Raw genomic sequence first — 22,178 nt, 5'->3', positions numbered from 1 at the left:
GGGTAGAGAATGGAACACTGGCTGTCCGTCGATTAGATCCTCAGATCGATGGAGTCGACGACCTCGTGTCCAAAGTGCTTGGGGAATGCCTGCTGGGTTGGAAGCAATTGTGCTAAAACTGACCTAGCAAAAGATAAATAAAGCGAAAAGGAAATAAATAAACAGATAAAAGGACAGCACAACAGCTTAAAATAAAATGCATGACACACAGCCGGGCATAATCAACACACAGTCAATAAGCTGAATAACACACTGTCCTCAAACACTGATTATTATCCCTGTATCACTGTCCCCTAAAACAGAATCTGATATCCGCAGATAACTAATTCTCAAATACTGGCTGATGCCCGCAGGCCTGATACCCAAACTCATGTACTGAACTGATGCCCGCAGGCCTGATACCGACAATACTGAACTGATGCCCGCAGGCCTGATACTGACGATCCTGAACTGATGCCCGCAGGCCTGATACTGACGATATTGAACTGATGCCCGCAGGCCTGATGCACAAACTCATATACTGATACATGCATTCCTGTAGAGACGCACTCTAAAGCACATAACAGATAAGTGAGAGCCAAAACACCCCTATGTTGGGGTAGGGTTTCGCTGTCCTATTTTGTCAGGAACTAGGGTTTCACTACGCACGCAGCGGTTTCAAACAACCTATAAACGGGTAAGCAACCTGTCCTAGTTTGGAATAGTCACTATGGATCCGAATATGCACTAGGTCGAAAGGTCAAAGAGGGTGCCCCGGTAAAACCGGGGTTTGTGTTCCCATACTGGCAGAGCCCACAACCGGTCAGCCTTATGGTCATGCCTTGACAAGACAAGCCTCCGGCAAACCGTTCAGGAATAGCAGATGGCAAACACGGTGTCCTAGGCGCACCAATGCAAATGCAATGCAAAGAAACACACAAGTGTAGTCAAAAATAGATATCATGAGTTCGAGTCAAGTTCTCTAAATCCCCAGCAGAGTCGCCAGAAACTGTAACAAGCCCGCGGGGGGCATCGCTACAGCTCGGACTCGACTTTTGTTTGTCACGGTTCTAAGTCTGAACCAAAGAGTCCAAATCCGGCAAATCGTTTTTGAGAAAACAGATTTTTTTTGAAAGAAGTGCCAAACATGGACTGCTTTGCCAGATACAGAGTCGCCACCTAAATATTTTATTTTGGGAAATTTAGGAAACCCTGACTCGGTGCCAAAAGGCCACGTGTCCGTCATCACCAAAGTTGCCTCGGCTCGGGAACTTGGGTACGATTGGGGAAGGTCACTTCGTGAGCACCCCCGCTCGCCCGGTCATAGACCGACCTCTACTAACCATGATATCAATTTTTGAAAACTTTGTGTGTCCTTAATCCGGTTATTAGCCTAGGTTACTATGTGATGAGCACAGCATACAAGTATAGACCGGGTCGCTTAAATCGGAACGAAACATTTCATGTTTGTTTTTAAAAGATGGTTTGCTACCCGCAGGTAGGCTTGAAATATTTGATGATTTATTCCAATTTAAGTAACCTAACCTTCACCCACAGGCATTCAGGCAGTTATATCAAATAAGCACATAGCCTCATGGTAAGCATGCTATCATGGCAGTCACTCACACACATGCAAGGATGCTGAAGCATAAAACTCACCGGGTACTCCAAGCCAAAACAGAATTTATATTAGAAATCATGCATGATCCTAAGTATACAGAAATGCTTAATGCAACACATGCAAAATGCAATTATAGCAGGCTCGGCTATTCTAAGATGGCATATGAAATGTTACAACTATCATGTATTCAACTTTGAAATTGAAAGTACAATGCAATTAGTATGATGCGCCGAGCCCGGTGCATGCAAAACAGATGAATGATGCAAACATACTGTCATGCTGTATGCTAATTGAAATATGCCCTAATCTAACCATCAAAAACGGATAAATAAAAGGGAGAAAGACGTGGGGTTGGAAGACATACATCACACTCACGCACACTTATTACAGTTGTGCCCTCGCGCAGAGGGTCCGAATAAATAATACAGTCCGAATGTTACAGTCCCAAATGAAAGAATATTACAGTCCAAAATATTACAAGATCCTAATTAATTAACAAATTAACTAAGAAAATAAAACTGGCATGCAAGCCAGGGACTGCCTTGCTTCTGATAGATGATGCATGTCCGGGTTGTCTTGCGCGGAAATCCACCGGAATGCCCCAATTAGCCTCTGTTTACACCTGTTCTTGAAATGCGTGCCAAGCCCCAAAAAGTCGCTGATTCTTCGTTTTGCTGCAACAGAGAGCAGGAAAGGGGCATAGCAATGTATTTGCACAGATATATGCATGTCTCGATCCTCGTGCCACCAATCACGCATACCGAGGCATGATGGCCGAGGAGTCGAAATGCACAACTCAATATAGGATGAATGCACATGAAAATACAGTTAAACCTAACTCCATCATGGATAATCCGGAGTGTCGGTGACTGGGGAATTGAGACACATTCCGTCACTCGGAGTACGAAATGTACCTCGTTTCTCGTGCCCGGGCTAACTCCTATTCCGAACACGATGCAATATGCATGATATGCATGAAATGCAACTATGATACAATCCTAACATATACAATTCCATGGAAAAATGAGATGCCTCGAAATGCGTGCACACAGGCACGTAAATCGAAAAAATGACAAAATGCAATCTAAGATACAACCTAGTATGCACTGTGCTATGAAAATGAGATGCCTTGAAAGGCGTGCACACGGGCACGCAAACCGAGAAAATGACAGAATGCAATCTAAGATACAACCTAGTATGCACTGTGCTATATAAAAAGAGATGCCTCGAAATGCGTGCACACGGGCACGCAAATCGAGAAAATGGCATACGCAATGCAATGGCATAGAAATGGCAAATAGAATGCAACATGGACTTATACTAACATGAGGGAGCCTCAGCCACACTCACATAGGATGCCGGTGGATGAAAATGAAGTGCCTCGAAATGCGTGCACACGAGCACGCAAACCGAGGCAATGGCATATGCAATGCAAATGACATGAAAATGTGATATGGGCTTATACCAACATGAGAGGGCCTCAGCCACACTCACATAGGATGCCGGTAGATGAAAATGAAGTGCCTCGAAATGCGTGCACACGGGCACGCAAACCGAGGCGATGGCAGAATGCGATGCAATAACATAAAAACGTGATATGGGCTTATACCAACATGAGTGAGCCTCAGCCACACTCACATAGGATGCCGGCGGATGAAAATGAAGTGCCTCGAAATGCGTGCACACGGGCACGCAAACCGAGGCAATGGCAGAATGCGATGCAATGACATAAAAACGTGATATGGGCTTACACCAACATGAGTGAGCCTCAGCCACACTCACATAGGATGCCGGCGGATAAAAATGAAGTGCCTCGAAATGCGTGCACACGGGCACGCAAACCGAGGCAATGGCATACGCAATGCAAATGACATGCAAAAATATGATATGGGCTTACACCAACATGAGTGAGCCTCAGCCACACTCACATAGGATGCCGACGGATGAAAATGAAGTGCCTCGAAATGCGTGCACACAGGCACGCAAACCGAGGCGATGCGAAAATGTGAACTATGGCATGAAAACATGATATGGGCTTATACCAACATGAGTGAGCCTCAGCCACACTCACATAGGATGCCAGCGGATAAAAATGGAGTGCCTCGAAATGCGTGCACGCGGGCACGCAAACCGAGGCGATGCGAAAATGCGAACTATGGCACGGGAAATGATGTGCAAACATGGTAATGGGATTTCAGCAATGAAAAGTGGGGGAAAGCAGCCCCGAAATGAGACGAAAGTACTCCCGAAGCATGAAATGGTCCCGAAATGCAATATTAGTCACCCGGAATGGCCTATAGCTATGCCAAACACGCACAATATGGACATGCAATGCAAAGACAGAAGCTAGACAGTCCCAAAAAAGGCATTTTCACAGTTATAAACATGGCCAAACAGCAAGCATAGGTATGGCAAAAATGGCATGCAAGAATAGGGGCCAAGAGAGGGGTAATGAAGCAAGTGATATAAGCAAAATCCAAACTGAAAAATTTCCTTCTACAACATTGAAGAGGGACCAAAAATATGAATGTTTACAGTATATGACAAGCCTCAAATCAATATACAAATATGCTAAAAAAGGCACAAGATTGAGGCTCAAAAGGTGCTATAACATGAAGTATACAAAATAATCACCAAACAGAAAAAAAAATGTTAATGAAACATGAAGTATAGGCCAAAATAAGGCCACTTTCAATTCGGACCAAGGTCCAAAAACAGAAGCAAAGGGGGCTGCCGATTTATGCAAAAATGGGGCCAAATAAGGGATATAACTAAAAGTGGCACATGGAGGCATCAAATGGTGAGGGGCCCTTCAACAATGTTGAAGAAGGGCCCAAAATAACCACATTCACAGATTACACCATGCTCAAAAACAGATTACTCATGGGCCAAAAATAGCATGCAAGATTATGACATATAAGAGGATCAATGAAGCAAGTGCATCATGGAGGGCTCAAACAGGGTTGAACCCTTAATGAAAAGTGAAAATGAGCTCAAAAGAGGGCCCCTTTCAGTTAGGGCCGAAGCTTGAAACAAAAAGCATATGGGGCTTACAAATGGATCAAGAAAAAGGGTCAAAGAGGAGAAATGTTACTCACCCTTGAAGACTAAAGCTTTTGTTGCTTCTTGGATCAATTTGCAGCTCCTTTAGCCTTTGAGAAGCCCTCCTTGTTGCTGGAAATGAAGTGGTGATGGTAGAGCTTGGTGGTGTAGAGGAAATGGTGATTAGGGACTTGGAAGTTTTCAAGGAAATGAGAAGGATAGAGAGGGATTTGTGTATGGAGGCTTGAAGATGATTTTTTCTAACCCCAAAAGATGATATGGAATGCTGGTTATAAGGGCCAAAAAGGGGGTGTAAAGGTGGGGGAAAAGGAGACAAACTTTCCCCCACAAAATATCCCCCGGATAAAGATATTTTCTGGGGGATAAAGCCCTACAGCTGTAAAGTGAACAGTTCAAGGATCTCGGCCGGCCAGGTATCTTTGCTGCAGGTGGCCGGCCGGCCACACCCCCTAGCCGGCCGGCTAGGGGTCAAAAGGGTCAAGAAGATTTAGTGGCCGGCCACCAACTGATGGTGTCCTCCTATGTGTGTACAACACAACGCTGTGGTTAAAAGTCCAAGAAAGTGCCTCGAGGGTGTTCAACATTAGCTCGGAAAGAGGGGTTCAAAAGGGTCAAATTGAATTACTGGCCGGCCACCATTTTTTAGGGTCCTCCCATGTGTGTACATCACAAATATGTGGTTCAAAGTTCAAGAATGTGGGTCCAAGGTGTTCAACATTAGCCTGGAAGGAGGGGGTCAAAAGGGTCAAATTGAATTACTGGCCGGCCACCATTTTTTAGGGTCCTCCCATGTGTGTACATCACAAATATGTGGTTCAAAGTTCAAGAATGTGGGCCCAAGGTGTTCAACATTAGCCCGGAAGTGTGAAAAACGGGCGTCGGAGGGCGTCGGAGGATGTATAACTGGTTGTTGCAACAATTACTGGCCTCCCACCCTTCAGTGACCTTCCTAGTGATAAAACAGAGGTACCTGCCAAAAATGAACGAAAACCGTTGCAAAACGAATGTTCAGGGGCCAAAACACGCAGTTTGGGGCCCCGGAAACTGCCCGTTTAAACACCGAAAATGGTATTCAACCTCGAAGTGGGTTTCTCGGCCCCCAGTGTCCCTCAAAAGCGAGTAAATAGGGAGTATGCCAAAAATTAGAGCAAACGGAGATGGTTAAGCGGTCCCGAACCGAGGCACACGGCCAACGATCCCGAAAAACCGGAAACCGGACTCCGAAATGGGCAAAATGGCCTACGGCCACGAAATGTAGCCTACGGACATTGGGAGATGGTCTACTGGACCTCTCCCTCCCCTCAGGAAAAGAAACAAAGAAAACCGAGCCTGGTTCGCAAACCGAGGCAAAGTACAAAAGAGGGTTCGGAAGTCCGGAGGTAGGGCTCACGGCCGCAACTCTGAAACTTCTGAACGAGCACATTATGCAACATCACCAAGCGCTCAATCAATGACGTCTGAGTCTTAAGGTCGGTCAAAAATGGGGTGTCTACAGTTGCCCCTCTTTGACAGAACTCGGAAGTCACAAGTGACGTGAGTGAATGTCAAAGCCCAGAGACGACCCATTTTTGACAAGGCCGAAGACTTAGACAAACGTACAAACTAAGCAGAAATGTGCCCGCAGGCATGCCCGCAGGCAGGGGCAAAATGCAAATGATATGCAAGAAGCCGAACATAACTCGATGATCATGCAAATGCAGCAAGCTGTAATGAAGTAAGTATTCGCAAATAGATGCAACAGTTTTAAGCAAGAATGCAAAGCAACAACTACATTTCATGCAGTTAAGAATGCAGAGGATTATTCAATCCCCGCCACGTCTCACACGGAGAAGATACGATACCTACGTGATTCGTCTGGTCGCACCAGCCTCAATTGAACCGTACATACAATATCGTGCCTGCAAAAGAGAGAAACTCAACGAGCACAATATGCTAACAACATATACTTAATGTGATTCCGAAAGTTCGACACACGCAGTGCCGGTGAGTGAATGCATCGCAATGCAAGAGTGGAACATGCGTGACAACGTATGCTCAAACATAGAGGTATGCCAATATCAAGAAATGTGCATAAAAATGTGAGTATGCTCATGAGAATGCAAGTTATGTGCATGATAGTACAAAATGAGCATGAATCAGGGTGCCCGCTTGTCATGAAATAACGAGTACGGAAACGCGTGTTTCGGCGAAGGCAACTCGATCGCGGCCTCCGATCCGCTTCCCGGAAAGGCTACAACTCATTCAAAAAGGATACACTTCGATTTCGATGAATGATGATGAGACATATGTCAGATCTTGAAGCCGAAGTTCCGACGGAGCAATTTCGCGGCCGGAAGTGTACTTTTCTTGAACTTTTTCAGGTCCTGGGAACTCCAATCTTCCTCAAAATTTGCAGGGAGCTAGGTGGGCATGTGGGGGACATGGCCGGCCGTTTATCTTCCTGAGGGGAGGTGGCCAACCGGTTTTTCAAAAAGCAAATAGCTGGCCGGCCGGTTTTCTAAAAAGCAAATAGCTGGCCAGCTAGAAAAGAGGGCCGGCCGGCCATATGCCCAAATCTGAGGGCAGTTTGGTCTTTTCACCTCCTTCCTTCATGCTTCTTCAACCAAGACCTTGAACCTATATAAGGCAGCCGAGATCCCTTCCTTTCTTGCCTCCTACAACACTTTCTTCTCCAGATCTGAGTTTCATACGCGTTTTCCAACGTCCCGTGCAAATTGTTTTCGCAAAAATATTCAGTTTCAAGCAATTTGAAGTGATTAAATTTCGGTTTCGGAGCTTCTCTTCGCATTTTCGCCACTTGAGGTAAGTTTGTCTCAATATTTGGAAGATTTTCTCGGGAGTTGACTTTTGTTGACTTTTTTCATTTCCCGAGAGTTGACTTTTTCCAATTTCGGCTCATTTTCGCTCATTTTTGCTCCCTTTGCAGATCTTCTGAAAATGGCGGGTAATTCTCCCCACGGCGGAGGTTTTCCAGGTGCCGGAGATGATTTTGATCCCATGACCCTACCCCCGAGGACCCGACCTTTTATTCCTGGGAGGTACAATCCTCCAGCACATGTTCTTCCGCGTGCCGTCTTCCGTCACTTCACTAGCTTTGACGAGCGAGCACCCGGGGATCTGCTTCTCCGAGAGCCAGAGCATCACCTCTCTCATGAGGCCCGAGAGGTATTTACTTCATTTTCTGTATTTTTCGTACATTTCAGCACCTTTGCCATGCTTGAACACGCAGTTTAGCTTATGACATAGTACTTTGCTTGCATCTTGAACATGTAGTTTCAACACTCGAATTTCTGAACACTCGGCTCATTAATTAATTGCGAACGCACAGTACACATTAGTTAAGAGGCGAACACACGGCTCAAACACTGATTTGTCGAACACACAGCCCGAATTCGAAAGTGAACACACAGCCCACACTTTACATTTTCTGAACACACAGCCCAGATTAGATAGTGAACACGCAGCCCACACTAGTTGAAATTTAAACACGCAGCCCAAACTTTAAATTTTCTGAACACGCAGTCCAAATTAGAGTAGTGAACACGCAGCCCACGCTGATAGAAAGTTGAACACGCAGCCCAAACTTCAAATTTTCTGAACACGCAGCCCAGATTAGATAGTGAACACGCAGCCCACCCTGATAGAAAGTTGAACACGCAGCCCAAACTTTAAATTCTCTGAACACGCAGCCCAGATTAAATAGTGAACACGCAGCCCACACTGATTGAAAGTTGAACACGCAGCCCAAACTTCAAATTTTCTGAACACGCAGCCCAGATTAAATAGTGAACACGCAGCCCACACTGATTGAAAGTTGAACACGCAGCCCAAACTTTAAATTTTTTGAACACGTAGCCCAGATTAGATAGTGAACACGCAGCCCACACTGATTGAAAGTTGAACACGCAGCCCAAACTTCAAATTTTCTGAACACGCAGCCCAGATTAGAATTTGCATGTAGCTTATTTCACTTCATCGGCATACAGCCCATTTCATTCCATTGGCACGTAGCCCAGTTCATTTCATTGGCACACAGCCCAGTTCATTTCATTGGCACGCAGCCCAGTTCATTTCATTGGCACACAGCCCAGTTCATTTCATTGGCACGCAGCCCATTTCATCTCATTGGCACGCAGCCCATTTCATCTCATTGGCACACAGCCCATTCCATCTCATTGGCACACAGCCCATTCATTTCATTATTGACACATGTATTCATTCTGAATGCAGGTTGGTTCCCGCAGTGTGCGGGGGTATGGTTCCACCATCACGCGGGACTGGTACGCTGAGCTCCCGGAGGGTGTCCGAGACTTAGTAGACTTGGTAGGGTTCGGGCCCTTCTGCGTCGGGTTGTCACGTTGTCCTGCCAGGAGGACACTGATGGCGGCACTGGTAGAGAGATGGTGGGACACCACCAACTCCTTTCATTTCTCTGCCACTGGAGACATGACCGTGACGCCTCTAGACTTCGCTGCGTTGACTGGCTTAGACATAGGAGGTTGGCCCATCCCCTATGATGAGGATATGGGCGAGTGGGAGGCCGCTTGGACGTATCTATTGGGGGCTCGCCCGCCTGTTGACAGGGTTTCTGGGAGAGTCCGATACACTTGGTTCTCTTCCCACTTCCGGCGGGCGGAGATGGTGCCTGAGACTCCTGAGGAGACGGAGCAGTACGCCCGCGGTTTCCTTATGTTCCTCTTCGGGACTACCCTGTTTGCCGATAGAGGGAACACAGTCGGGCTATACCTGCTGAGCGCTCTGGTCGACCTATCACAGGTCAGTAGATTTGACTGGGGGGGCGCCGGCCTGGCTACCCTTTACTTTTATATGAGCGCGACCTCCCGCGGGCGGGGCGATTTACTTGGCGGCTACTGGAGAGCCTGGGAGGTACTTTTCTGTCCTCTTGATTTACATTTCGGCTCTTCATTACTTGTACATTGCACACACAGCGCACTTTTACAGTCTGTATTTTGCTCTCAGCATTTCGTACTTACATTCTGCACTGCTTTTCTCAGCTATGGGTCTATGTATACTTCCCAGCATTAGCCCCAGAGCTGGAGGTGGCAGGGCTCCCCATGACCCCATATTCACTGGTGTTCGAGGGCCCGCACCGGCCGAGACCTCGAGAGACCCTCCTTTACTTGCGACAGTACTTTGACACTGTGCGACATTCAGAGGTACCTCAGAGCTTTCAGTTCCTTTCATTTTCATCTTTGATTTGCTCTGTATATTCTCGATTTCTGATTGGTTTATGCATTTATCATCCGCAGATCACATGGCAGCCCTGGGTGTCCCTGGGTGATGGTCTCCGACTTCAGTATACCGGAGGGTCGGATATCTCCCAGTATAGGGTCCTGCTCGAAGGGCCAGTTGGCAGGGCATGGTTCTTGGGGGAACGCTTTCTGCGCCAGGTATGGGGGTATCTTTCTCAGGATCCTCCCGCAGTACCCTCAGTCAGTATGCGGACTGCTGACAAGCTCTCTTACTCGGAGGTAGTCGGCGCTATGCTGGGTAGCGATGCTTTACTATATATTGAGGAGGGGGACTACACCACTTACCGTCACATATATTTGATGCCTCCATTGACGGGAGCTCGTATCCCGATGATGAGGCCTGCCGGTATGTCATCCTCGGGCCAGGCTCGGGCTCGGGCTGCAGACGCCCCTTCTACTAGCAGGGCTGGTACATCTAGAGGTGGGAGTAGACCGGTTCCTCCGATTCCGTCGACTTATCCTCATCCTGGATGGCCAGATATGCCGACTGAGTTGATGGCGTGGCAGTATGGGGCTATCTCTCCGACCCCGATCCCGCTAGAGCCTCCGATGCCCAGTGATCGATACGCCATTGATCCTGACTCACCGCTGGTATGCTCCACTATTTTTCATTCATCATTCAGATGTTTAGACATTCTTTTGTTCACTGATGATTATGAACTCATATTTGCAGCCACCGCGAGGGTACATGGAGGAGGTGGTTGGACTGGTGGCCACACTCGAGGGCATGGTCCTGCGTAGGGAGGCACAGTTGTCTGTCGCGGGCATTCAGGTACCCTTCAGTTTTCTGGCATTTATCATACTTCTGATGACATGCTGATTTCTACTGCATCGATAGACTACTTGTGTAGAGCACATCTGACACACACCCCACTTGGACACTGCATTTACATGCACCCACTTCACGTAGCCTTTGCTTGTATCTGCATCTGATGTATATATTTGGACTGATGTATTTGAATTGAACTCTTTGTTTTCAGATGCCTTCATGGTCCGGTCAGCCGCAGGCCAGGCCACCTGGGCCTCCTTGGGGAGCTGGGCCATCTGGGCCTTTTCAGGGAGTTGGGTCACCCGGGCCTTTTCAGGGGGCGGGGCCATCCCGGCCTTCCCGAGGAGCCGGGCCATCTAGGCCTTTTCGAGGAGCTCGAGGAGGGTCTGTCCGCAGACGCAGGGCTCACGTTGTAGAGGTGGAGCCTGATGAGGAGGAGGAGGATGCTGAGGAGGAGGAGGAGGCTACCGACCGTCAGTCAGAGACATCCGCTGAGGAGGAGGGCTCCGGTTTTGGTTCGGGGAACAGAGGCGAGGCCGAGGGGGATCCTGAGGATGACAGCTCCGACCCAGGTGATGATGATGGTGCAGAGGTTGTCCCGCAGAAGAGGATGAGGAGTGCTTCTCATTCCCGCTCCCGAGGACATTGATGCTGTTGTTTCCTGCTTTATTTTTCTTTTTGCTAATAGTTTGTAGCACTTTGCACATTGTTAGGCAGTTTTATTTTTTGTAAAACTTGTACCTTTGTTTGTTGTAAAGCATGATGGAATGAAATAGCTTTTGAAAAGGTGTTTGTATTTTAAACTATTAGCATCGTATCGCATCATTTTATTTTGCACAAAAAAGAATTTGAATGGGAATGTGCTTTGTGTAATCACCAAGTCAGGTAGTGAACCGACGTAACAAACTAAGCAACTCAACTTACTAAGATATAACAGAACCTTAGGAAGTTTACAACTCGATAAGCAAAATGCAACAATGCTGACAACGCAAATAAACAAGACTTAAACAAAGTTTGTTTAAACAGAGCGCAATGACTCAAAAACACGAAACACGTCCGCTCGACAAACAACTCGATAAGCAAAACAACAGCTCGATAATCAAAACTACAACTCGATAATCAAAACTCAGCAATAACAGAGTGTACTTCGGACGATCTGGGTACCGGAACGCATCCGAAACGGAGGGAGATGAAGGCCTTTGACTCTCCCGTTGCATGGAAATGCTTGAAACTTTCCCTCGAAGAGTAAAACAGGGCCAAGGAGATACATTGCAGCATCGCCGGCCACCTTTGGGGGCCGGCCGGCCAATTTTGTGGAGAGAGACAGCTGGCCGGCCATTTTTGTAAAAAGTAAATGGCTGGCCAGCCAGAAAAGGTGGCCGGCCGGCCAGCTATTCCTGCAGCCTCTTGGTTTTTGACACGTGTCCCCGTGAATAGTGTTTTTCCCTCTATAAAAGCCTCAACTTCGGGAACATTCATTTCATCTTAGTTTTAGACAAAGATGGAGGCGTTTCTCGCAGAAAATGTCACATCTTGGATCTCTTCTCTAGATGGCTCAGAAAAGCTGAATTTTCGGGGTTTCGGCTTGAATGCACTATTCACGCTGAGCCGTACTCCGCTACATCTCCCTTTTCTCCATGCTGCGGCAAGGTTCTGGAATCTAGTGACGCATGTTTTTAGCTTTGGCGGCCAAGAGGTATGTCCTACTTTCGAAGATTTTCTGGTTTTGATGGAGTCTGAATGCTCTGAAGTGATCTTGCCCCAGCTCCGTTTTGGCCATGCTCAGGCTTTAGGGCGGATGTGTGGGCTCACGGCGCACGACGCTCGATCTCTGATCTGCAGTGGGGAACTGGATGTCCTCGGCTTGATCCACCGTTTTTCCGACGCCGGTGACCGCAGCAACCATTATTGGCAGGGTTTCTGGCAACACGCCCTCTGCTTGTGTTTGTTGTCTCACTTTCTGCTTTCTTCGGGCTTCGACGGGGCTAGCATTCGCCTGATTGAAGTCGCCCAAGGCTTGAGAGAGGGAAAGAGCTGTATTGCCATGACCTTGGCCGAGACACTGATGGGTTTAGATTCTGTCTATCGCCGGGAGGCGACTAGGTTTGCTGGGAGTCCATTGCTACTGCAGGTAATGTTTCCCACCCAACCTTACATATATATTTGCTCACATCACTCGACCCTCAGGCTCGGTTTTTCTCACAAAACCCTTGTCTTACTTTTTCTCTCATCGTACATCTCTCTGTTCTTTATTCTCTCATTTTCCATCCCTCCCCTAGGTATGGTTAATGGACAAGTTGCAGGTTGTGGACTCTTGCCCAGCTTATTCAGCTCGAAGCTACTTCTTTCGGCAGCGCCTAGTCAACGCTCTTGACGAAAGGTGGTGGTTCGATTGGATGTGCAATTTGTCCGCAGACGGCATTGCTTGGCGTTGTCCTTGGCTCAACCTCCCGGCAATGAGCTATAGTATGTCTCGGCTGATTGGGATCCAATTGATTGGTCTAACCCACTGCGTATTCTATTTTCCGTTCCGGTTCCTGCGTCAGTTTGGTCATGATCAAACCTGCCCACCGGAGGGGATTGAGTACCCAGCCGCTTTCCCGGTCCGGGGTGCACAGCTTGCCCGATATGCCACAGCATGGAGGACTAGAGAGCTCCTGGCCCCTGCTTCTACTTTCAGTTGCACTTTGTCCGACGAGTGCTTGGATTAGCTCAATGAGGAGGCACAGGTTGGGCCTAGCTTGGCATCAGATGCTTTGTCCAGCTCCGGGAGGGGACGCAGAGATACTTGATTCAACTATGCCCTAAATTTATTGCTTATTTAACATTTTCAAGTTTTCTTTATGAATGTACTAAAAAAAAAGCAACCTCGATTGTAATGCAAGAGCAGGAGAACTCAGTTTTGAAATCAATGAAATTGAAAGTTATGGTACTGAAAATTTTCCGCTTTTGGTCCAGAAATGGTCTTAGTCGTAAAAAGATTAATTTGAACAAAATCGACTTTTATTAAAACTTTTCAAAACTATTTTCGATGTGGATCAGAACTGGACACGCCGAAAATCTGTCACTGAGACGCACAACCCCAGATCCTTGCAACTGGAAAGTTGTCCCTAGTCTGAAGAACAATGCGGCACTGCACGGCAACGGAAAGTTGCCCCTTGTCTGAGTAACTTTGCACCTTCGCGGCAACGGAAAGTTGCCCCTAGTTTGAACAGCACTGTACCGGAGATCGCGATAAATGCTGATGGATAAAGATGACTGAGATGATCAAAATGGACAGAGTTGATCGGGGAAAAGTTTATGGCTGAACTTCAAGGTGAAGTTGCCTACGTATCCCAAAGATGGGAATCAAGCCTTACGTAGTTCAGGCCGAGGTTCACTCGAGTATTTTCACTCTCCTTTTGCGCTCTAACTTTTGCCAAGGCCGCCCTTTGCGGGTTTTCAACCTTGTGAGCTCAGTTTTTATATTTTCTAATTTTTTTGTGCTCTGACTTTTGCCTAGGTCGCCCTTTCGGGTTTTCGGCCTAGCGAGCCTCTCAAGGATAGTATTTCTTCAACTTGTCCATATTGATCGGTTGTGAGAACTCCAAGCCATCTAGATCCATCAGAACCACGACTCCACCTGACCAGATAGCTTTGATGATGTAAGGACCAGTCCAATTGGGTTTGAACTTGCCCCTTGGGTCGTGGATGGGACCTCGGTTGTCTTTGAGCACCAAATCTCCTTCTTTCAGATTCCTGGACTTAACCTTCTTGTTGAAAGCCCGGGCAATTCTGCGTTGATAGCCTTGGATGTGGTACAATGCTTTCAGTCTTCTTTCATCAAAGAGCATGAGTTCTTCGAATCTGCTTTGCTGCCAATCTGCTTCGGCTATCTGGCATTCAGCCAATACTCGTAACGATGGAACCTCAATCTCAATGGGTAGAACAGCCTCCATTCCATAGACCAATGAATATGGAGTTGCTCCAGTAGAAGTTCTGATTGAAGTCCTGTAGCCCCACAGAGCAAATGGCAGCTTGTCTGGCCAATCCCGATAGGTTCCCACCATTTTCTGCAGTATATGCTTGATGTTCTTGTTGGCGGCCTCAACTGCTCCGTTGGTCTGGGGCCGGTATGTAGATGACTTATGGAAAGCCACATTGTATTTTTCCAACAAGTCTATCACTTCTTTCTTGAAATGGGAACCATTATCTGAAATTATCTCGTTTGGCACCCCGTAGCGACAGATGATGTTGTTCCTGATAAACTTTGCGACGTGCGACGCCTTCAACATCGCGTATGATTGGGCCTCGACCCACTTTCTGAAATAATCTATCGCTACTAGGATAAACTCATGCCCGTTTGACCCCTTCGGGGTAACAGCTCCGATCACATCAATTCCCCAGACTGAAAAAGGCCATGGCGAAGTCATGTTGTACAGTTTTGACGGCGGGATGTTCATGCGGTTTGCATAAATTTGACACTTGTGGCATCGCCGAACAAAACTAATACAATCCTCCTCCATGGTTGACCAGTAGTAGCCCTGTCTGAGGATCTTTCTGGCCAGCATTACTCCATTCATGTGTGCACCGCACTCCCCTCCATGGATGGCTTCCATCAGGCGTTTCGACTCTTTAGCTTCTACACAGAGCTTATGCATTCCCAGATGACCCCTTTTGTACAGCTTACCCCCGCAGATGATAAACTGAGCAGCCATTCTTCTGATGGCCCTCTTAATCTTGGCATTTGCCCCTAGTGGATATGTCTCCTTTTCCAAGAAGTTCCAGATGTCGTAATACCAGGGTTTGCCGTCTTGAACCTCATCTATGGTGGAAATTGACTCGTATGCTGGCGCAAACTTTTGATCAATAATGACTGGACGCATTCGGACTCCGGACAGGATGTCTATCATAGAAGATAGAGTTGCTAATGAATCTGCAAACCTGTTGTTCTCTCTTACGAGGTGGGTGAAATTTAGCTTCTCAAACCGAGGAATTAACAGATCCAAGGTTTGGTGGTAGATTATCATCCTTTCCTCCTTGACTTTCCAATCTCCTTTTGCTTGAGACACAACAAGGTTTGAGTCCCCAATGACGTCCAACCGTCTTGCCCCTAGTTCTAGGGCTGCTTCCAGGCCAGCAATACATGCCTCATACTCTGCTTCATTGTTCGAGACTTTGAACCGGAGCTTGAATGCTAAAGGGATACGGGAATCGTCAGGTGCTATCAGCAACACCCCTATCCCATACCCATACTGGTTTGACGCTCCGTCAAAGTACATCGTCCAAGTTTCATCTTCGACGTGCAGAATGGCTTCATCTGGGAATAGATACTCAACCGCTTCATCCCCCTCAACCGGGTGGTCGGCAAGGAACTCCGCTACCGCTCTCCCTTTTACTGACTTGCGCGTTACATACTTCAAATCAAATTCGGAGGGCAACAGCAGCCAACGAGCTAGCCTACCCGTAAGTGCTGGTTTCTCGAAGAGATATTTGATGGGATCCAAACGCGAAACCAACATTACAGAGTGAGCTAACAGGTAGTGCCGCAGCTTCCTGGTTGCCCATACCAAGGCCAAACAAGCCTTCTCCAGCGGTGTATAGCGGGTCTCGTAATCCAGCATCTTTTTGCTCAGATAGTAGATGGCCCTTTCCACTTTGTCTTCTGACTCCTGCGCGAGCATGCAGCCCATGGTAGTCTCAGTTACCGAAAGATACAATATCAACGGTTTCCCCGGCTCTGGTGGTGACAACACGGGCGGGTTCTGTAGATACTCTTTGATCTGCTCAAAAGCTACTTGACATCGGCCGTCCCATTGGAATTTCTTTCCTTTCTTCAGGAGACCAAAAAGTGGTTCACAAGTCAAGGTTAATTTAGAAATAAACCGTCTTATGAATTGCACTTTACCCAGAAAGCCTCGCACCTCCTTTTCAGTCCTTGGTGGTGGCATTTCTAAGATGGCCTTGATTTTGGAAGGGTCGACCTCGATGCCCCTTTGTGTAATCAGAAACCCTAGCATCTTCCCTGCTGTAACACCAAACGTGCATTTCTGGGGATTCAGTCGCAGCCGAAACTCTTTGATCCTTTGAAAGAATTTTTGTAAGGCGGTGTAGTGGACCTCTCTATCTTTGGACTTGACAATCATGTCATCCACATACACCTCGACCTCTTTATGGATCATATCATGCAATATTGTAGTTGCTGCCCGTTGATACGTAGCTCCAGCATTTTTCAACCCGAATGGCATCACTCTATAACAATATGTACCCCACGGGGTAGTGAACGCAGTCTTCTCCCAGTCTTCGGGTGCCATTACTATCTGATTATAGCCTGAGAAACCATCCATAAACGAAAGCAAGGCGCGTCCTGCCGTGAAATCCACCAATTCATCAATGTGTGGCAAGGGAAAGTCGTCCTTCGGACTGGCCCTGTTCAGATCTCTGAAGTCTACACAGACCCGAATTCTGCCATCCTTCTTTGGCACCGGAACAATGTTGGCCAACCAAGTTGAGTATTCAGATACCAGCAGGAACCTTGTGTCAATTTGCTTGGTGACCTCTTCCTTAATTTTGAGGGCCCAGTCCGGGCGAATCCTTCTGAGTTTCTGTTTGACAGGGCGGGCCTCGGGATCAAGAGGGATCCGGTGCTGTACAATCTCAGGATCGATTCCAGGCATGTCTTCGTAGGACCACGCAAAAACATCTTTGAAATCTTTTAATAAAGCGACTAAGCGCTCGCGCTCCTCTGAAGACAACGTGGACCCGATCTGGACCAGCCGCGGGTCCTTCTCAGTACCAACATTCACAGTAGTGATTTCATCCATTAAAGGTTTAACAAATCTTTCCTGCTCTTGATCAATTAATCGTTGCAAAACTGGGGGAATTTCTCCCTCGTTGTTTTCATCAAAATTTTGAAAATCCTGATTTAAGCAATAACTCAAAGGCACAGAAAAATACTCGGAAACCATATCCATATCATTCTCATTAAATATTTCCAAGCCGTCAGATTCCTCTGTTACAACAGACTCAAAAGAAAATGAAAATGACGACCTAGACAGGACTGTGGCATCCGGGTTATCACCCCCAGGAATACCGGACTCAGACTCAGTCGAGCTGGAATCTGATTCCGACGCACAAGATTCGGTAGAATCAGATTCCGGCTCACTACCTGACCCGGAGATGCTAGATAAAAAGCCTTCTTCATATTGCCAGATGAGAGAAGGTGCGATAGATGCATCCAAGATCGGCGCTGGAAAGCCTGCAGCTATTTCATCTCCAATCATAGAAACCGAAGAGTTATCCCCCAAGCACTCTTGGCCGATCGGAGGATCTGATAGTAGACTCGCCAGTGCTACCCCCATTTCAAGCTCTGTGCTCTCAGGATCCACTACTTCACACTGCTCATCCTCAGTTGGTGGGTCTGTCTGCGCTTCGGCAACATCATCCCCAGATAATTGTATGTCGAAGAAGATTTCAAAACCAGGCACGCGCTTCCCCTCCGCGTTTAGCCATGGCTCCGGGAAGCCGCAGAATGGAAAATCTTCCCCCTCCCGGACGAAGCGTCCGTTTAGGGTACCCCAGATGGGCCTATGCATTAACTCAAATGGCTTCCCGGCTTTCTTTGCCCTGGCTCTTCCGGCCATTTCTTTCCCTTTTCTCACCCAGTCCTCTTTGGTGGGCAGATAACCCAGTCCAAAGGCGTGAGGGTTGTGTGGCACTTCGGCCAACACTGAGACGCCCTTCCGGCCGCTTCTCCCTAATCCCAATCCAGGGGTATGTTTTAGCTTGTTCATGAGGTAAATAGATTGAGCACTAACGTACATACCCTCATTCACAGCCATGACAATCTGCACTACTTGAGCCTCGGCCAAAGTGAACCCCGACAAAAACACATCCTCCGTGCCGTGCTCGATCTCCAAGACAGGCGTGGACACTTCCGGCGGCGGATGGATTGATGAATTACCAAAAACTATCACTACCCCTTTCCCGTGAGGGTACTTTAGCATCTGATGTAGAGTGGAAGAGACTGCTTTGACCTGGTGCAACCACGGTCGCCCCAAAAGTAGGTTAAAGGTTGCGGGAACGTCCAAGATATGAAATTCGATGCTGTGTTGTCCTGGACCAACCTTGGTTTGAATTTTAACAGTCCCCATCACTTCTCTGCTGGTATTGTCGTATGCTCTGATCACTTGGGTGGTTGGGACGAAATCTACGGGCTTCAACCCGATTGCATATGCCGTTCTGGTCGGGTAGACATTAATAGCAGACCCGGTATCAACAAGTACCACCGGTATCCACTTATCTCTACATTCCACAGAAATATAGAGAGGTTTGTTATGGCTTGTGCCCTCAGGCGGTAGCTCGTTGTCCGAAAAGGTTAATGCCGGGGAACCTCCTCCCGGAAAAACCAGCCCAACCAACAGTTCAGGCGTGGTGTCTATGGAGAGTTTGGACTTGTCCATAGCAGACAGGACAGCTTCCCTATGTAGTCGTGATGCCATTAGCAGTCCCCAGATGGAGATGTCTGCCTGTATCTTTTTTAACTGTTTCAGCACAGCTTCCTCTTCAATCTGCTTCTCCTTCTGTTTCTCCGCTTCTCTATCCTTCCCGGATGCCTCGGGTTGGTCCAGGTGTGGGGGTTTGAAGTACCGTCCACTTCTCGTCATATGGTCAACCTCATCGAGGTACCAAGTGTCATCCGGTTGATTATTTCCCCAGTCTTCATCCGTGTGGGCAAGACATAAGTCATCGTCATCCCACCACATTCCATCGGCAGCCAACAGACACCTGTCTGGCTTCGGTTTAGTTGCACTCGCAGTACTCCCTGTCCACATGCTCGCAGCATTCTCTATCTTCGTGCACGCAGCACTTTCAGTCCCCTCAGGGCCTTTAGCTTTCCTAATTCTCTCAGCCTCCTCAAACTTTTCTCGTTCTAGCTGCATCAGTACAGCTGTTTGTTCAACAATTCCCGTATCCATAATGCCCAGGTCTCGAGCGGAATTCTTAGCACCGGCGCTCTCCGGCGATACAACTTGACTTTCGGCCGTTCCGGCCACAACTGATACTTCCGCCCCTGCCGGGCTCTGTTCTAGTTGGGCTTCCCCCACTGCATCTGGTTGATCCTCGAGCCATCCAGTGGCCTCCGCTGATCCCTCATAATCATATCAGTTGATTGACGTATCCCCTAGTTCCTGGTCATCGAAAAATTGCAAGTTAGCAAAGTCCTCCTCTACGGCTGTCAGATCATCTGCCCATAGCCCAGATCCATCCCCCCGGATCATGCATAGCTCTCCTGTCTCTGGCAATTCTATACCTAGCCCAATTCGGCTCGTTGATAGGATGTACTTGCTTGGATCATAGGCTCCCCCAGCAAAACTCTGTCCAGTCCCGGATTCAACAAACTCATTCTCTCCCAAAATCTGCCCTGCCCTGTCTTCGACGGTCACCACCATCGGTTCTGGTTGGGTTTTGGAGATGTCCACCATGCACAAGAAATCTGTGTAGTCGGGGAGGAGCACCTCCGGCTTGGGTAGGTGGGTGGGCGTAATATAGATGCTAGGATCGTAAGATGCGACCCCAGTCTGGATAAAATTAATTCTTTTGGGAGGGGGAGGTTGGTTATGTGGTAGGAGAGGGTTGGTTGTGACATTGGGTTTATCAGGAGGCGCGATTACCTGTTTGTCAATAAGATCTTGGATCTCATGACGCAATCTGTAACAACGGTCGGTGTCATGACCGTGTTGTTGGTGATATGCACAGTATTTTGCTGGGTCATAAGAGGGGGGGAGTGGATTCGGTAATGGCTTTGGCTCCAGGAGTTTTAAATGATTTTTTCTGATCAATATTCCCAAAACTTTGGTCAGGGGCATATATAGTGGGGTAAAGGTTCTTTGGCCTCGCGGTTGGAATCTATTGGTTTGTGTGTTGCTTCCGGACGCGCCGGAGAAGGGTGTGGCAGTCATGGGCCTTGGAGGGGGAGGGGGAGTGGTGGTGACCATACTAACTTCCGAGGCTCTCGTATTTGCAGCGCCACTCGGGCCCGTATTGTTGTTACGGTTGAAGGTCCTCCTCGGTTGTTCCCTGTCGTGGTCAAACAGACCTTGTTTCATTGCATCTTCGATTTGCACCCCCATCTCATGTAAATCTGCGAAAGTAGGGAAGGGGACTACGATCATTCTCTGCATCAACTTTGGGTGGAGATTGCGCACAATCATCCGGATTTGATCTTTGTCAGTGGGCCTTAAAGTCATCATTGACGCCTTTGCCCTCCATCGGATCACAAAGTCCGAGAAAGTTTCCTTGGGCTCTTGCCTTGTCGTTTCAAGATCACGAGTTGTAATCTCGATCTGAGTGTTGTACGAATATTGCGCGACAAAGGCCTCAGCCATTTCATCCCAATTCTTCTTCACTTCATCTTGTAACTTTGCGTACCAGTGGGCGGCCACACCCGACAGGGTTCGACCGAATAATGAAAGCTTCTGTGGTCGTGTTAGGCCCATTGGCCGCAAGATATCTGCAAACAGTCGGAGATAGACCATGGGGTCGCCGGTCCCGTCAAAGCGATCGATTTGTGGCATTTTGAACCTATCGGGGAGTGTTACGGCCTCCTCGGTATATCCGTCTTCGATATCCGGCATAGCCTTGATCCCTTGGGATTTCTTGAAGAGTTTCTCAAGTTTGCTCAATTTCAGAGCTGTATGATCAACCTCGAACTCGAAGGGAGAGTCGGGACGATTGGGTGCATGGACCTTGGACAGTTGTGGTGGAAGCGGGGGCGGAGCTGGCCCCGTTGGAAGATTCGTGTCCTCTTGTAAGTTTTGGACATTCGGTAGGGTATTCTGGGCATTTGGTGGGGCGTTATGAACAGTAGGTGCCTGCTCAGGTAATGGAGCCCCTGCCGGAGGAGGGACTTGATGTGAAGCAGATGCAGCATTCTGCTGTTGCAGTCGGGTAATCAGCTCAGCCTGCTGGGTCATAATCTCGGATTGTTGCTTAGCGAGTTCATCCCGGCGAACGGCATCTTGTTGCATGGCCCGCATGGTTTCCTGCATTTGGCGCATCATTTCCTCAACTCCTGTTGGTGCCGTCATACTGTTTCGTTTTGTCTGAACTACTGGAAGATCTGTCTCAATGGGGATCTCAATCCGACTGTCCACTGATGGGGGAAACCACTGTTCTGGTGATCTCTGTTCAGATACACTGCGCTTTTTCTGCTTTCTTCTGGTAACAGGGGGTAGAGAATGGAACACTGGCTGTCCGTCGATTAGATCCTCAGATCGATGGAGTCGACGACCTCGTGTCCAAAGTGCTTGGGGAATGCCTGCTGGGTTGGAAGCAATTGTGCTAAAACTGACCTAGCAAAAGATAAATAAAGCGAAAAGGAAATAAATAAACAGATAAACGGACAGCACAACAGCTTAAAATAAAATGCATGACACACAGCCGGGCATAATCAACACACAGTCAATAAGCTGAATAACACACTGTCCTCAAA

General features: G+C 47.8%; 1 protein-coding gene across 1 annotated transcript in view; it reads left to right on the top strand.

Moving 5' to 3' along the window:
- Positions 1 to 22,178, top strand: part of LOC145793745 (uncharacterized) — a 110,987-nt gene that overhangs the window by 33,564 nt on the left and 55,245 nt on the right. The window contains exons 7-9 of the mRNA XM_082876615.1: positions 10,118 to 10,527; positions 10,610 to 10,708; positions 10,917 to 11,214. Coding sequence (XP_082732741.1) covers positions 10,118 to 10,527; positions 10,610 to 10,708; positions 10,917 to 11,214 — 807 coding nt within the window. The remainder of the gene's footprint in view (positions 1 to 10,117; positions 10,528 to 10,609; positions 10,709 to 10,916; positions 11,215 to 22,178) is intronic.

The sequence above is a fragment of the Camellia sinensis genome, chromosome 6, assembly GCF_055761805.1.
Source record: "Camellia sinensis isolate YWXY chromosome 6, ASM5576180v1, whole genome shotgun sequence".
Classification (NCBI taxonomy): Eukaryota; Viridiplantae; Streptophyta; class Magnoliopsida; order Ericales; family Theaceae; genus Camellia; species Camellia sinensis.
This window is presented reverse-complemented; position numbering and strand designations above follow the sequence as displayed.